Raw genomic sequence first — 16,482 nt, forward strand, 5'->3', positions numbered from 1 at the left:
CTTATGGAAATTGTAAAATATTTTAAATTTGCAAATAACTAAATTTTCAAGTTTCCCAATTTTTCAAGAGAACCACCAAAGAGAATCACCTTGACAATCTGCAATCCAAATCACCAATTTGCAAATTTCCCTAAACCCAAGATTTCCTACAATCTACTGCAAATTTCTATTTACAGGAGTTTCATTATCACTCTCATTTTTTATTTCTGGAACAGCCACATAGTAGCGATTTTACAATAATAATAGAGTGACATTCGAGTTCACAAGGACGTACGTCAGCTATTAAGATAACAACATCTCATGCATGTGCCTGATATCTGTGTTACGTTTTAAATTGATACGCCTATAATCGCGACGCTATATATACAGTTGACAGAATCCCGTTCTAACAGTCGAGAGCAGTATCAAACCGCGAGCACAACGAGACGGAAGTATGGCGTCCGTGTTTTTGAAGCTCGCCGTGAGTGTGATAGTCCTTTTCGTTCTTTACCTAGTGAAGAAGTATAGTTACTGGAAGAGACGCGGTATACCGACCGTCAAAGGATGTATTCCGTTGATCGGTAACATACTGCCCGTGCTAACGTTAAAAATGAATTTCCATTGCATGCATACGAAAATGTACGAGGATAACGAGAAGCACAGCATGGTCGGATATTACAAATTGTGGGATCCTGTGTTGGTGATACGTGATCCTCAGTTAGCGAAAACAGTGTTGCAAAGCAATTTTTCGAGCTTCCACAAAAACGCCTTGGAAGTTCGAGAAGATTTGGATCCTGTACTCTCCAAGAACCCGTTCTTCTGCTACGGCGAGCAGTGGTCGCGTGCTAGAAAACGTCTGACCTGGGCGTTTTCCAGCGTTAGGCTAAAGACGCTGTTCCTGACGGTCGCGGGAGTATGCAAAAAGTTTGAAGACTTTTTAAATCGACGACTAAAGGAGAACAACAAATACGAGGTCGAATTGAAGTATCTGTTCTCGAAATTCACCGGTGAAGTTATAGCCAACGCTGGTCTGGGCATCGAAGGATTCTGTTTCGAGGACAAGAAGCACCCCATGGCGTTCGACGCTGTTTCCGAGGAAGTCTTCTCGTCCAGCTGGAAAAGAGCCATAGAAAACAACGCGTTGTTCATAAGGCAACTGAGAAATCTCCTGAATCAGAAATTCATAACCGCGGAGTTCGACGCTTTCTTCAGGAACGCCATCAGGGAGAACCTGAAGCTCAGAGAGAAAGACCCCACACCCAGAAACGATTTTCTGCAACTGATGATGGACCTTTCGAAGAATTCGAACGAAACCATAGACGAAGATTCGCTCGTTGCGGAGACGATGTCTTTTTACGTCGACGGTTTTGAAACGTCCGCCATCACTCTCAGCTTTGTCGGTTTCCAGTTAGCGAGACATCCGGACATTCAAGAGAAACTGAGAGAAGAAGTGAAGTCTAAACTCGCTAAGTACGACGGTGTGTTGACGTTCGATGGTTTGAAGGAGATGACATACATGGATCAAGTGATCAACGAATCGCAGAGATGTCACAGCGGTTTAGGTGGACTGTCAAAGATATGTACAGAAACAATCGAGCTGGAAGGATCAGACGGACTGAAATGTCGCATGGAGCCTGGCACAGAGGTGGTCGTAGCTTATCAGGGACTACAAAACGACCCGCAATACTGGTCCAACCCGGAGGTATTCGATCCTGATAGATTCAGCGAGGACAGGAAGCAAAGCATTGTGAAAATGACCTTCCTACCTTTTGGAGAAGGTCCAAGAATGTGTGTCGGAATGAAAATGGCTCAGTTGCAAATGAAAGCTGCTCTGGCTACTTTGATAAACAACTATAAACTAGAATTATCGCCTAAGACGAAACTTCCTCTAAAGATGTCACCTTATTACTTCCTGATGGCCCCGGTGGGAGGGTTGTGGGCTTACATTACGAAAGTCTAAACGAACTTTTAATTTTGTGTTACGCTGATCAGACAGCATTGTTGGTATTTGTAGTATATGTAGTGGAACTTGAAAGGAATAAAACATGTACTATAACGAGTTTGCAAGTTTCCAAACATTTCCAAGTTTTGTGACTCCTAATCTTTTTAACTTGCATTTTTAAATTAAAATCTTTGCAACTTGTTATAAACAAATTATTCTTAAAAATGTTTTGCACAGTGTACTAGTTTTCAATTTAGTATACACATCTTTAATTAAGTTTATTTGTTGTCGTGAAGTCTAACTACGATAATAGCCGATAAAGATGTAAATATTCAATCTACAGAGTGACAAGAATAAAAATTGCGTCAATAAGAGAAACGATAAACTGGTAAGACCTCAACGATATGATTACGTATACGAGAGCGATTGAGGCGCGATAGTTAACGCCTCCATTTCATAAAAAGTAACAAACAGAGCAATTAATCTTCAATAAGTACATCTATCAAAGAAATCGATAACATAGATCTAGATATCGATATCGATGTCTCGCGCGGTGTAAAGACAAGGAAAAAATATAAAAGTAACATAAGAACGGCAGTAAAATAGTGTGTACCGAGTTCAAGTATATTTGTCGCACATCTCAGAATGTGCAGACAAGAATGAGTTTTCTGAGTGGTCTTCCGTGTTCACTATCGTTATGTACACGTAACTGCGTAAAATATATGTAGTGTGTGTAAACATTTCATATTTTATACGTAGGTAGTCTAGCTTGACGCTGTGCAGTAAATAACAGCCTAGTTCAAGGCTATTTCCATCACAGAATCCGAGAAAGCGTTTGTGGGACGTTTAGGTGAAATTGTGTAATCGATCATACGTTTTTTTTTATGAAATAAAAAATTTGTTAATAAAAGGTTGGTGTTCTTTATTCACAGAAAGATTGCGATGCTTTTGAAAGTTTTTACAGGTCTGAAAATTTATTAAATGGGACACTGAACGTTCAACTACAGGTATAGAGATCAGTGTGCGGGTTTGTGGCAATATATCAAGAGTCTACTGTATCGTAATCTTTGAAATCATTTTTCTTTATTTTCCCTTGCACCGTAACACCAACAAAGAAATCCAGTATCACATCCGTTCAATTTATATTCATCCACTTTGCACGTAACGTTCCCGTTGAAATTATAAAAGAAACGCGATCAGAAGTTTCCAGGACAGAATACGGTACATTTCCCGTTCAACAGATAGTAGCACCGTTCTTTTATCTCGTTTCTTTCTGCCGTATCTCCCGTCACGACCGATCGGTTCTACGTTTGTCCGTGGAGAAACGAAAGAAAGTAGAAAGATCGTACACGCGCGGTGCCGTATAGAAAGCGAAAATGTGTATCGTCGTTCTATGAACAGAAGGATGGATACGACGAAGGATAGAGGGGATGGGAAGGTGGCTGTTCGCGTCGTAGTGCATCTTTCTCTGATTTCCCGAGGGAGGAGTCTCCTCGACAGCTTTCTCCTATTGAAGCCGGAAGAGAATGAAGGACAGAGGTAGGTGGATAGAGTCGCGACTCCTGCCCTCTCCCGTAGCATGATTTATTTTATTGCTTTTCGAGAAGCTAGCATAATTCCACCCCTGATCCCTGCCCACCAGTTATTTACCCCCCTCCAGCGTGTTGGACGGACAGGATCCGACGAAGGGGATCAACAGGTATACAGGACCGTTAGTATCCTTCGACCGTGTCGAGAAATCGAATCATAGTTCTTCAACCCCTTTGCTAGCGGTTCGACATGGATGCATTTCTTCATTCATACATGGTCAATTTTCAACGAGGTCTTGTGACAAGTCGTATAACATTTATTTTGGATAGGATGAAAATTTAAGATATTTGCACTAAATTATAACCATCGAAAATACAAAGGGGTGATTTTAATTAGTGAAATTAATCCTCCATTATATTCTAACGTATTTTAATACACTTCAGTAGATTGTATTATATTTTAATATATGTCGATATATTTTAGTATATATTTAAAGTATATAGTATATATAAAAATATCATCAGTTTAAAAAAATAATTTTGAAGCTAGCAACATAGCAGAGAAAAGTAATTGAATTTACGAATAATAACAGTAATAAGTGGAAGTTAGTTCTCATATGAATTTGGACGAATTGATTGATAATTACGTTATCATTGCAAAGCAAACAATAGCTGGAAGTTTATCATGTCCTGTAAATGTATCAGTTGAGCGAATTACGCGAATTCACACAGTGTACAGTTGCATCGAATAGAAGCACCGGGCAGAAGTTGGTCTTGATTTAATTAAAACGGACACCGGTAACAGCGATGCAGTAAATTGAAAATTACGAAGCGAACTAATCCTCTTAAATGGAACATTACTATCAGAATGTACAGAGGACGACAGATGAATTCGATTGTTTTTGACTAAAGCCACGGCGATAAATTAATTCCTTTCGAACATTGATACTTTTCGGTATCGAGTCATCTACCAATCTCGAATTACGCTTTCACAGTTCTCAATTTACTATTCCTGCATTTCTACATATTCAAACTTCCAAATTAAATTAGCACGGAACAAATTTTCAAATTACAAAATATCCAAGTTTCAATATCACCGAATTCCTAAATGTACATATTTCTGCAACCCTTAACTGAAATAACAAGAAAATCCGAATGCGTCGAAAAGGATTGATTGCCGTAATAAATAGCACATAAAACTCAACTCCCAATTGAGCACCGTTAATCAATTTCATCCCCTCGTGATTCCAGTATTTTCTTTCCGCGCAATCTTGTTCGATATTAACAGGCCAGTCGCAAGGATACCGGAAGAACGTCAACCCCGAGCGTAATATACTTGCTTTGCCGAATGCACATCGTCGAGAGGGGGTGGTTCAACGGAATGGAGAAAAGGGGACAGCGACAGGGTCGTACCAGGAAATTTCACGGAGTGGCGCAATAACGTTTCTTATGCCACGTTTCCGGAGTGGCGTGCTGTTAGAGGGTTGGGTAGCTTGCAAATACCCAGAGAGAGAGAAGGTAGGAAGGGTGAAAATAGTATGGAAAAGGGAGGAGATGCAGTCACTCTCTGGCATGCAATTAGGAGCTAGCATCGCCCTGGAAAGGATCCCTCTCTTTCAGTCTTCCTGCTGTTATCCTTCCTCTCCTTCCACTCTCTATTTCCTTTGTCTTTCGTTCTTCTTCTACCGTTCCGATTGTATACACAGATTTTCTCCCTCTCGCGCCTATCAACACACACCACCCGGGAAATATCGGGAAACTGTAGCTGGAAAATTGAATGTCTTCTCGGGAATCGAAAAATCGTTTTAAATCGTTACGTTATTAAGCACCTGTTACCTTTAAATCTTGAAAGACCTAGGTCAGAGAAGCAGGTGGGAGCATGTTATATTGGATCAGTTTATCATACGTTAACTTAATACACGTTAGTTTATTACCTGTTGTTAGTTTTCCACTCATTAGTTTACTGCGCGGAAGAAATTCTACGTGTTGGATCCCATGTGTGGTGTTTACACGTGTGGTATCTACTCACGTAGTATTTTGACGCATGGTACTTGCATATGTGGTATTTACACGCGTGGTATCTACTCACGTGGTATTTCGACGCGTGGTACTTCCATATGTGGTATTTACACGCGTGGTATCTATTCACGTGGTATTTCGACGCATAGTACTACATATGTGGTATTTACACGCGTGGTATCTACTCACGTGGTATTTCGACGCGTGGCACTTCCATATGTGGTATTTACACGTGTCGTATCTACTCACGTGGTATTTCGACGCATGGCACTTCCATATGTGGTATTTACACGCGTGGTATCTACTCACGTGGTATTTCGACGCATAGTACTTCCATATGTGGTATTTACACGCGTGGTATCTACTCACGTGGTATTTCGACGCATGGTACTTCCATATGTGGTATTTTGACGCATGGTACTTCCATATGTTATATTTACACGCGTGGTATCTACTCACATGGTATTTCGACGCATGGTACTTCCATATGTGGTATTTACACACATGGTACTTCCATATGTGGTATTTACACGCATAATATCTACTCACGTGGTATTTCGACGCATGGCACTTCCATATGTGGTATTTACACGCGTGGTATCTACTCACGTGGTATTTCGACGCATGGTACTTCCATATGTGGTATTTCCACGCATGATACTTCTACGCATTGTATCTCCATGCGCGGTATCGTCCCGCGCAGTATCTCCACTCGTGGAATCTCACCACCTAACATCTCCACGCGTATCATCCAGTATCTCCACACGTGGCACCTCACCACCTAATATTTCCACGCGTGGCACCCCATCTAGTATCTCCACGCGCGATATCTCTCCAATGCATGATATACCTATCACCTCCATACACGATATATTTCCACCTAGTATCTCCACACCTCGCATCTCTACGCATTGTCCCTCACACAACAAAACAACGATTCATCAGATCTATCGTCCCACGTTTCGCAGCTTTGCCACAATACAAATCGCATGGCTCGAACTGCAAAATTTCATTTTCCTGTCTAACGCGATATGATACGGAAATTTTTACGCGGTTGTGCAGCTGCGAGTGAAACGGGAACCGCATTAAAGGTGGGATGGGCAGGATAGTAAAGTGTGTAAAACAGAATAAAAAAAAACTCAAAAAACTACGGGTTTGAAACATTGCTACTGCGAACGGGTGAACAAAGTGCAGCGGATAGTGGCATTCAGTGCTATCCGACGGATGATTCCCGCGGGAACGGCCGGTAAACACTAACGCCAATCCTATTTTTCCTTCTCTTTTCCGCTGTCTATCTATTTCTCGTTTTTTGCTGGCTTTTCCTGTTCTGCCGTGCCCCACCCAGCGACGACGCGTAATAACGATAATAAATCGTGTCTGAGTGATTTAGAGGTTCATTTAGCCGGCAAAGGTCTGGCCTGAGCTTGGGGGATCGCTGGGCAGATTATAAAGAATAAGTCATTTCTGCCTTTGTCGATGTGTGAATTATTCGCTGCATGACGATTTCGTGTCGAATGATTAACACGTTCGACGATAGATCAGAATACAAACGATCTTGGATACAAAATGAATTCTCGGTTAATGAATGATGATAGTGAATATTAAAATTACATGCGTCATAAATAGTGCAAGATCATGAAATATGTATTATTTATCCCAGTATCTTTTATTATTCGCGCTAAACTTATTTAAAGATTAACATGATCGAGAAACATTTTTGCATTGTAACATTCGACAGAAAACCGAATCGTTTTATTTCTTTTGTGACGGTTTACATGCAACTACGAACTCGTAATAACAAGAGGCAACCGATACAGAAAATGTTGCCAGTTTATAAAGTATCGATCACTCGGTCGACTGCTGAACCGAGAATAAAACGAATCTTTCGAACAGTAACGAGCTGAAACGAATAACCGTTCGAGCACCGATAAAAGTCGATTCTCAGCAAAAGTAGCCAGCCCCGGTATAAGACGGGATACTCTATTACCGGAAATTAACAAAGCTAGCGTATACCGTTGAACGAGATCGCTACGTGTAGCTAACAAACGAACAGAGGCTACTTTCGAAAGAAGTTTCTCTATTTCTCGTTTCACGTGCTCCCTTGGGTCATTGGATTCGAGCAATCACGAAAACAATAGCTTTAATCTCCACCAGTTACAATGCACTGGTCACCAGTGTTGCCTGACAGCCGATAAAGGCTTCATCGGCCATTGCGTTTCTGCTATTGAGAAAGTCCTTGAGAACAGAAAGCGTTGCTCAGACTGTACAATAAAATTCGTGTCCCGAGTGTTAATTACCCCATGCAACTCTGATTAATCATTGCGCACTGTTTCATTTATCTTCATTATGTAATGATGGAATGCGTGGTTACATTTGTAGTTTATGTTCTACTTCGAAGTTATGGTCTTCAGCTGGAAATTTAGCAGGTGGAAGTACGGAGAAATGATAAATAGGAAGGCTGGAAGTGGAATGATTTCATTGGGGAATTTAGAAATTTTATAGGTGTTGATTTCAGAGTTTGCAGAAAGTGAAGATTTCTGAAGTAATTTCCACATTCATAAATTTCAAATTGTTAAATTCCTAAGTGACAAATCTCCAAATTCCTGTATCTCCAAATAGTTATAAAGACCAAGTACCTACGTTCACCAATACCTCCAACCCCCAAATACTTACGTCCCCAATTACCTACGTCTCCAAATGCCTTCACCCCCAAATAGCCACATCTCCAAATATCTCTAACCCTCAAATACCAACGTCTCCAAATACCTACACTCCAAAATAACCACATCTCCAAATATCTCTAACCCCTAAATACCAACGTTCCCAAGTACCTACGTCCCCAACTACCTACATTCCCAAATACCCACATCTGCAAATATCTCTAACCCCCAAATAACAACGTCTCCAAATACCTACACCCCCAAATACCCACATCTCAAAATATATCTAACCCCCAAATATCAATGTCCCCAAGTACCTACGTCCCCAACTACCTACATCCCCAAATATCCACATCTCCAAATATCCCTAACCCCCAAATACCAACGTCCTCAAGTATCTACGTCCCCAACTACCTACATCCCCAAATACCCACATCTCCAAATATCTCTAACCCCCAAATAACAACGTCTCCAAATACCTATACCCCCAAATACTCACATCTCCAAATATCTCTAACCCCCAAATACCAACGTCCCCAAATACCAACGTCTCCAACTACCTACATCCCCAAATACCCACATCTGCAAATATCTCTAACCCCCAAATACCAACGTCCTCAAGTATCTACGTCCCCAACTACCTACATCCCCAAATACCCACATCTCCAAATATCTCTAACCCCCAAATAACAACGTCTCCAAATACCTATACCCCCAAATACTCACATCTCCAAATATCTCTAACCCCCAAATACCAACGTCCCCAACTACCTACATGCCCAAATACCTACATCCCCAAATACCCACATCTCCAAATATCCCTAACCCCCAAATACCAACGTCCTCAAATACCAACGTCCCCAACTACCTACATCCCCAAATACCCACATCTCCAAATACCACCAACTCCCAAATACCAACGTCCTCACCTACCTACACCCCCAAGTACCCAGATCTCCAAATACCTCCCACCCCAAATACCCACATCCAAAATTCCCGCCTTCCAGAAATCTCGATCACCCCAATTCCCACCCACATCCCCCTCCAAGCAACCGTATTTCTCCTTCTAAATTCAATTTCGCACAAAAGCTAATATACACACGGTTTATCCACCCCCTTATTTATCGCGTTACCCGGTTCGGTTAACAAACGAATCGATCTCCGAGGTACGTGCGAAAAGAGACGCACGAAGGAAGGATAAGAACAATTCTGTTGCGCGTTCGTTTCGTGCGTGTATGGGCGGATAGATTCGACGTTGAAGAAGGAAGGAAAAGACGTAGGAAGGCACGTCTGCTCGGTATCTTTACGACCTCCCGGGGACATAAAATGGTGTTATCCTTCCGTAGTTGGTTCTCTAGCAAAGATGGTACACGCACACCTATACGAGACACAGGTATTGGGCTGAACACGATGGACCCTCTCTACCAGTTAGTCGAGATACTAGGATAGCGATAGGACATCAGCCTTTAAGCATCACCCTTGAACCCTGCTGGACGGTACAAACCTCAATATTGTCGACAGAAAGGATAAGCCAACCCTCCTACAATGCCTCCTCTGAAGGTGTCGAAATTGTGCGCGACATCCTTCACGTTCGGTAGAGACTCCTTAAAAGCTCCATCATTTTTTAGACATCTCTGAATTTCTATTTAATCGATCATATGTAATTTAAAAATTGTCCGACTGTATTAAAAATAAATAATCGTAAAAATAAACTGACGAAGAGGTGCACCGTAGAGAGGTGTTAAAGATTGATTTTATGATCATTGGCCCAAGTGTTAAAGAACAAAGAATATTGTTCAGTAATTTCATACAGCTTATCAATAAAGAAAATTGAAAGAGCTCGCATGTTTAATATCCGTTTCGAATACGAGTAATTGTACGTTCGTTTCTATCGCAGAAAAAGTTGCATATGCATATGCATAGGTACATGGAAGCACAGAATCATGTATTCAGCAGCGTAACAGGTGTACTCCTTTCCTGCGGTGAGATACGACCTCCCTTTTCCGTTCAATCTACCACACGTATTAATGCCAGGACACTGCACAAATATTGTCGAACATATCGCAATACCGGTAACGCCGGTCTCAAAGTATTTCATTAGACGAGCACTTTCGAGGCTTTAAAAAGTTGCGTGTGTGCAGGTTGTGTACGTGTCCAGTATCGAATGCAACAGTCAAACCGTATTTCATACGTCTGACAGCTGTCGTTGGCAACGTTTCTATCATCCAGTTTGTATTACACGCGACCATAAAGTTACGTTGGAAATCGATTTCCCGTTTTCCGTTACCTAGAAACCAATCGTAAAATAAAATCCACAAGAAGCTACGCTTTTGAATGTCTACAACGACAGGTAAGTAGTGGGATGGTGTTGGCACAAAACGTTGTCTCGAAGGGAGCATTCCCTTTCGTTTTGTCGTTCTTCTTATCACCCACCACCTCCCGTTCTTGACACACGAGGGGGAGAAACCGAAAAGAAAAAAAAATTCGAGAAAGAGGTAAAAATCGTCTGTCTAGGTGTTCCGCGTCTCTCGGGCGAGATAAGATCCGTGAAGAAAAAAAGAAAAGGACGACGAAGAGGAAGAAGGGAAAAAGGTCGCGAGACATTGCTGCGAAGCTCGCGATGGAAATTGAATTTTCAGGTCGAAAGTTCTCGGGAGACTCCCTCTGTTACTTGGCCCCCTAGTTACACAACGGGAAAGGTTTCTGTAAACCGGCTAGAAGACAAAGTCTCACCAGGTTGATAGAGACAAGTTGCGACACAACTTTTCTTTCCAAATTAGTAATATCGCTGACGGAGGGAACTTCACGTGTGATCTCGTTATCAGTTCGTGACGCTACACCATTCGTTTCTACAATTCTCACTTGGAAAAATTTTTAAATTTCACAACCTAGAAATTCGGAATTTTATAACTTAAAAGTTTGGAATTAGAAAGTTTGATAACTTGAGAGTTTAGGAATTAAAAAATTTGAGAAATTTTAATAATCTAAAAATTTGCAAATATTAATGTTACAAAATTTCGTTATCTCGTTCGTGCCATTACACCATTCGTCCCTAGAATTTTCACTTGAGAAAATTCCAAAATTTCACAAGCCATTCGAAATTTCAGAACTTAGAAATTTGGAATTAGGAAACTTGATAACTTGAGAATTTAAAAATTTGAGAGGTGTAATAATTTTAATAATCTGAAAATTTCCAAATTTCACAACCTAGAAATTCACAATTTCACAACTTAAAAATTAGTAATTAAAACACTTGATAACTTGAGAATTCAAGAATTAAAAAATTCGAGAGGTGTAATTTTAACAATCTGAAAATTTGTTACAAAATGAGAATTTCTAGTTAACACGATACAATTAGATTTTCCATTTATCAACCAATCCCCTTAAGAGTAGAAGTCACAGATACAGGTCTGAAGTTTCTGATTCTCCGCTGGAACTGTGAAACATCGCGGAAATGTTAATTAGGTTTTCGATATCGTAATTAATGAAATTTACGTCTCGACCTGTGAACGTTTCTGCGATGATAATTTCTGGCCAGATAACAACTAAAATTGCTTCATTCAGTTCTGAAGTCAAGTCGCTCGATGAAATACTTTCTGTTGAATTACCAGAAGTTAAGCAGACTTACGGGCTTCGTTAAAGTTGCAAACATAAATTTATAACAATAAGTCTCATCTTCTGACAATTAGGAATTAATACAAAGTTGGTTCGTTATTAAAGTGCGAGACGTTCTTGGATTTAATGTAATTACGAATCAACGATCAAATTAGTTTATTATCGAAATTGTACTACATGTTTAATTACCAATTGGGTCAAAGAACAAACGTATAATTACGAGTTATTAATTTCCTACTGAAATTAATATTTAAGCAGACAGTTATTTTAGGATCCCAACAAAGCATGTTCAAACTTTGCTCAAAAAAACATATCGACAAAGGCAAATACCATTTGTTCAAATAGACGATATCAAAGAAAAGATCAATTAATGAGAAATATCGAGCAATAACTGTTTGAATATTAGGACGGTAGTAACGTAACGATTTATCGAGCGATATAATTCATTTCGAGTGACAGTTAAATTTCTAGATCACCCGTAGAAAATTATTACCGCGTTCCTTCTTCGCTAATATCGCCAGTTCGGGAATATTTTATCAGTTCCTGACGCGTCTCGGTAATTTATTTCTAATGTCTTCCTCTGTGGCGGTCTTACCAACGGGAAGAAAGAAAGACGGAGGTGGAACGGTGATAGGTATAAAAGGGCGAGAAAACGCAGGAAGTTATGACAATTATGAGTGGGTTGAGGAAGGAAGAAACGTCTAGATGCGCGACGGCTCGTGAAATGAAATCGGGACGAAGGGTGATCGTTTATAAGTTCGACAGATGGAATTCCTCTTTTCATCCGTTTTTCTTCCTTTTATTTTCTTTTTCTTGCCATCGTGTCGCGCGACACGCGCCCAGGTAATGAACCTCCTATGATCCAATTAACTCGTCAACCAAAAAAATATTCTGCTAAATATGGTCCTTTTATTTCCATACTTCCAAGCGTGGACTTTATGACGATTTCCATATGATTTCATTTATTAGGTGATAGATTGGTAATTTGGAGAGGTGGAAATTTGAAGAACAGGAAATTATAAATTTTGGAATTTGGAAATTTGGCTGCAAGTGGTAATAAAATGCGTGACGATATAACGCGTGGCAAATTCCACGAGTGGCAATACAATGCGTGACGATATAACGCGTGGCAATATATCGCGTAGAAAATTTCACGCGTAGCAATACAACGCGTGGCGATATAACGCACAATAAATTCCACGCGTGGCGATATAACGCGCAGCAAATTCCACGCGTGGTGATATAACGCGCAGCAAATTCCACGCGTGGCGATATAACGCGTAGAAAATTCCACGCGTGGCGATATAACGCGCAGCAAATTCCACGCGTGGCGATATAACGCGCAGCAAATTCCACGCGTGGCGATATAACGCGTAGAAAATTCCACGCGTGGCGATATAATGCGCAGCAAATTCCACGCGTGGCGATATAACGCGCAGCAAATTCCACGCGTGGCGATATAACGCGTAGAAAATTCCACGCGTGGCGATATAATGCGCAGCAAATTCCACGCGTGGCGATATAACGCGTAGAAAATTCCACGCGTGGCGATATAACGCGCAGCAAATTCCACGCGTGGCGATATAACGCGCAGCAAATTCCACGCGTGGCGATATAACGCGCAGCAAATTCCACGCGTGGCGATATAACGCGTAGAAAATTCCACGCGTGGCGATATAATGCGCAGCAAATTCCACGCGTGGCGATATAACGCGCAGCAAATTCCACGCGTGGCGATATAACGCGTAGAAAATTCCACGCGTGGCGATATAATGCGCAGCAAATTCCACGCGTGGCGATATAACGCGCAGCAAATTCCACGCGTGGCGATATAACGCAAAGCGAATTCCACGAGTGGCAATATAACGCGTTGGAAATTTGACGCGTGGCGATATAACGCGTAGAAAATTTCACGCGTGGCGATATAACGCGTGGCGAATTCCACGAGTGGCACTCTAACGCGTGGCGATACAACGCGTAACAAATTCCACGCGTGGCAATATAACGCGTAGAAAATTTCACGTGTGGCAATATAACGCGTAGAAAATTTCACGCGTGGCGATATAACGCGTGGCGAATTCCACGAGTGGCACTCTAACGCGTGGCGATACAACGCGTAGCAAATTCCATGCGTGGCAATATAACGCGTAGAAAATTTCACGCATGGCAATACAACGCGTAGAAAATTTCACGCGTGGCGATATAACGCGCAGCAAATTCCACGAGTGGCAATATAACGCGTAGCCAATTCCACAAGTGGCGATATAACGCAAAATAAATTCCACAAGTAGCAATATAACGTATAGCAAATTTCACGCATGACAACTTAATTACAAGAATGTTAAGATAAAAATTTCACCCGTGATCCTATGCGGTCGTAGATTCATTCGTCGGTTCCTACGTCCTAAATGAAACATAAATGAAATCGGTGTCCTCTCGCATCCAGTAGATATAACTATACCCGTTGAATTTTTAAAATAGATTTATCGCTTTGACGGATTATTGCGATCCATCGACGGCTCACGGCCTTCCTGTAAATCATCGGTGGTTGCTGTATTATTGAATTTGATAGAGGCAAGTTCATAAATCCAACATCGGAGAGCAGTTACCGTATAAACGGGGTTTCCGTAGTAGCCGGCGTATCAGAATTAAGTGTAAACCTATAGATTCGAGGATCCCTTTCGGAATCCTTATAGGGTCGTTATCGAAGGAAACGATGCTCGGAACGAGTGGCATTCTGGTCAATAGCAGTTAACGGTGCACGTGAAACCGACACGCAAATATTGATTACAGATAGTCCTTGGTTAAAGCATCGCGAATAAGCTCGAATATGCATTTACCGACATTAAGCTGGAGGCACGTAATGGTGCAACTGTGGTTGTTCGATGAATATGCAAAGAAACGGGAAACTGTTTTCAGGAGAAAATGATAAAGAACACCTTGAACACACACTAACATCTATGTCACGTTTCATACAACGATAAATTTCGTACGCTTTTTGAACTCGTATGTGATACATGTGTTGAAATTGCTTCCTTTTTGTATTGTGTTGTGTTGTACAAATTGTATTGATCTTTGATATTGCTTACTTCTTTTGAGTTATGAACGTCGTCAATTGTTTTCTTCAAAAACTCATCACTCAACATTGACACGAACAAACCAATTATATGGGAAACGAAGTTTAATTAAAAATATACGTCAATATAACCATGATCATATTTAAGATATTTCAAGATTGAACATAGATCATCCTTCAAAAGGTGTGTTTAATATAAGAAAACTGATCGTTCACTAAAGTTGAAATTAATGAGTATACCGAGCGTCGGTGTATATTTGAATGCTAATAAATACCATCGAAGTTTGATCAGAGAGGAAAAAAAAAAGTGAAGAATATAACCCGGGTAACCCTAAAAATTTTTCTTCCCTCCTAACTGATCTTCTCGAACATCCAGACACGCCCTTCATCGACCGTTCCTTTCACGAATTAAGCTCGGGATAAGGTGGTATCCGAAGGCAGTAAGGGTGAGAAAGTCAAGGGCAAGGGCGTGGGCGTAAAACGAAGTAAAGAAAGAGGTCGTGCGAGGGGTGGAACTCTAACGCATTCTGTTAGACGTCGAACGGAAAGAGGGTAACTCTTCCGATGCAATTCTCGCACCCTCTATTTATGTAAATTATGATAAACTATACTCCAATTCTACATCCTTTATCCGCCATTTCTTCTTCAATCCTCGATGCACCACTTTTAAATGCGTTCACATCGACAATTTCACCCTCGGCTAAAATTTTGATTTCTGACAAAAAATGGACAAAATTGCAAAAATTACCCTTTAGTTCAACAACCGATCTTGCTATTGTTAATTAGAAATATTTCTCGGTTTTCCTGCAAAGACCCATCCTGATAAAAAATTAACTTGCTCGAATAAAGTATACGATACAGCTTAATAAGGGTAGTAATTTCAGAAGATATCGGCGAAAAAATTAGATGAAGCAGTATTTCATATTTCCTATCTTGCAAATGCAGCTCCCCAACCTAATTTCCCCGAAGGCAAGAGGGTTGTTCGAGATTTCCCGAAGAATGTCCAAGTTAAACGGGGAAATTTTGCAGAGAATTGCCGGCCAGTGTTCGCGACAAGGGACGAGGTAACGAATTTCAGGAAACATTAGGCTCCCTTCGTGACGGACCGTAGGGTCGACAAAGGGGATGATGTCGGGTTAAGGTCAGACCAAGCGGCCGATTCGGGATCGCCTTGTTGTAACCGATCGTAACAGGGGTGGTCGGTTGATCGCGAAGATGTCGCCGAGGAAACACGGTAAAGGAAACAAGAAAGTAGACAGAGAAAGAGAAAAGAAGAGTGGAGTATTGACGTTGTGCCGCTTTTAAATATTGCATCCAAGTCACGTTCAGGACCGTATCCTCTCTACTCCCATCTCTCAACCCACTGCCAACCAACCCACCTACAACCCCTCAAGTCAACCCCCAACCCCCTTTTTTCTAACCCCACCAGCGAAGCGGCTGGGCCGAACGTCGCATAACTACCGCAAGGTTTCCAGGGAGACAAAGGAGAGACTCGAACGGAAGAAGATGGAAGGAGACCGGGAACGACGAGTGGAAATGAGAAAAAACTAGGCAGTCCTAAGAAATAAGGGGAAAAACGTGCCATTTTTTACACTCAAAATACCCAATCTTATTAACGCATTGACGTCTCCAGTATTCCTGATTTTTCACCTTCTTTATTTT

General features: G+C 41.2%; 2 protein-coding genes across 2 annotated transcripts in view; one reads left to right on the top strand and one right to left on the bottom strand.

Moving 5' to 3' along the window:
• The window catches only part of LOC100883355 (protein Fe65 homolog), a 186,144-nt gene that overhangs the window by 167,387 nt on the left and 2,275 nt on the right, over positions 1 to 16,482 (bottom strand). The window lies entirely within an intron of this gene.
• Positions 375 to 16,482, top strand: part of LOC100882032 (cytochrome P450 6j1-like) — a 33,323-nt gene continuing 17,215 nt past the window's right edge. The window contains exon 1 of the mRNA XM_003702245.3: positions 375 to 3,460. Within this exon, the coding sequence (XP_003702293.2) occupies positions 434 to 1,939 (1,506 nt within the window). The 5' untranslated portion in view covers positions 375 to 433 and the 3' untranslated portion in view covers positions 1,940 to 3,460. The remainder of the gene's footprint in view (positions 3,461 to 16,482) is intronic.

Source organism: Megachile rotundata, chromosome 12 (genome assembly GCF_050947335.1).
Source record: "Megachile rotundata isolate GNS110a chromosome 12, iyMegRotu1, whole genome shotgun sequence".
NCBI classification, from domain to species: Eukaryota; Metazoa; Arthropoda; class Insecta; order Hymenoptera; family Megachilidae; genus Megachile; species Megachile rotundata.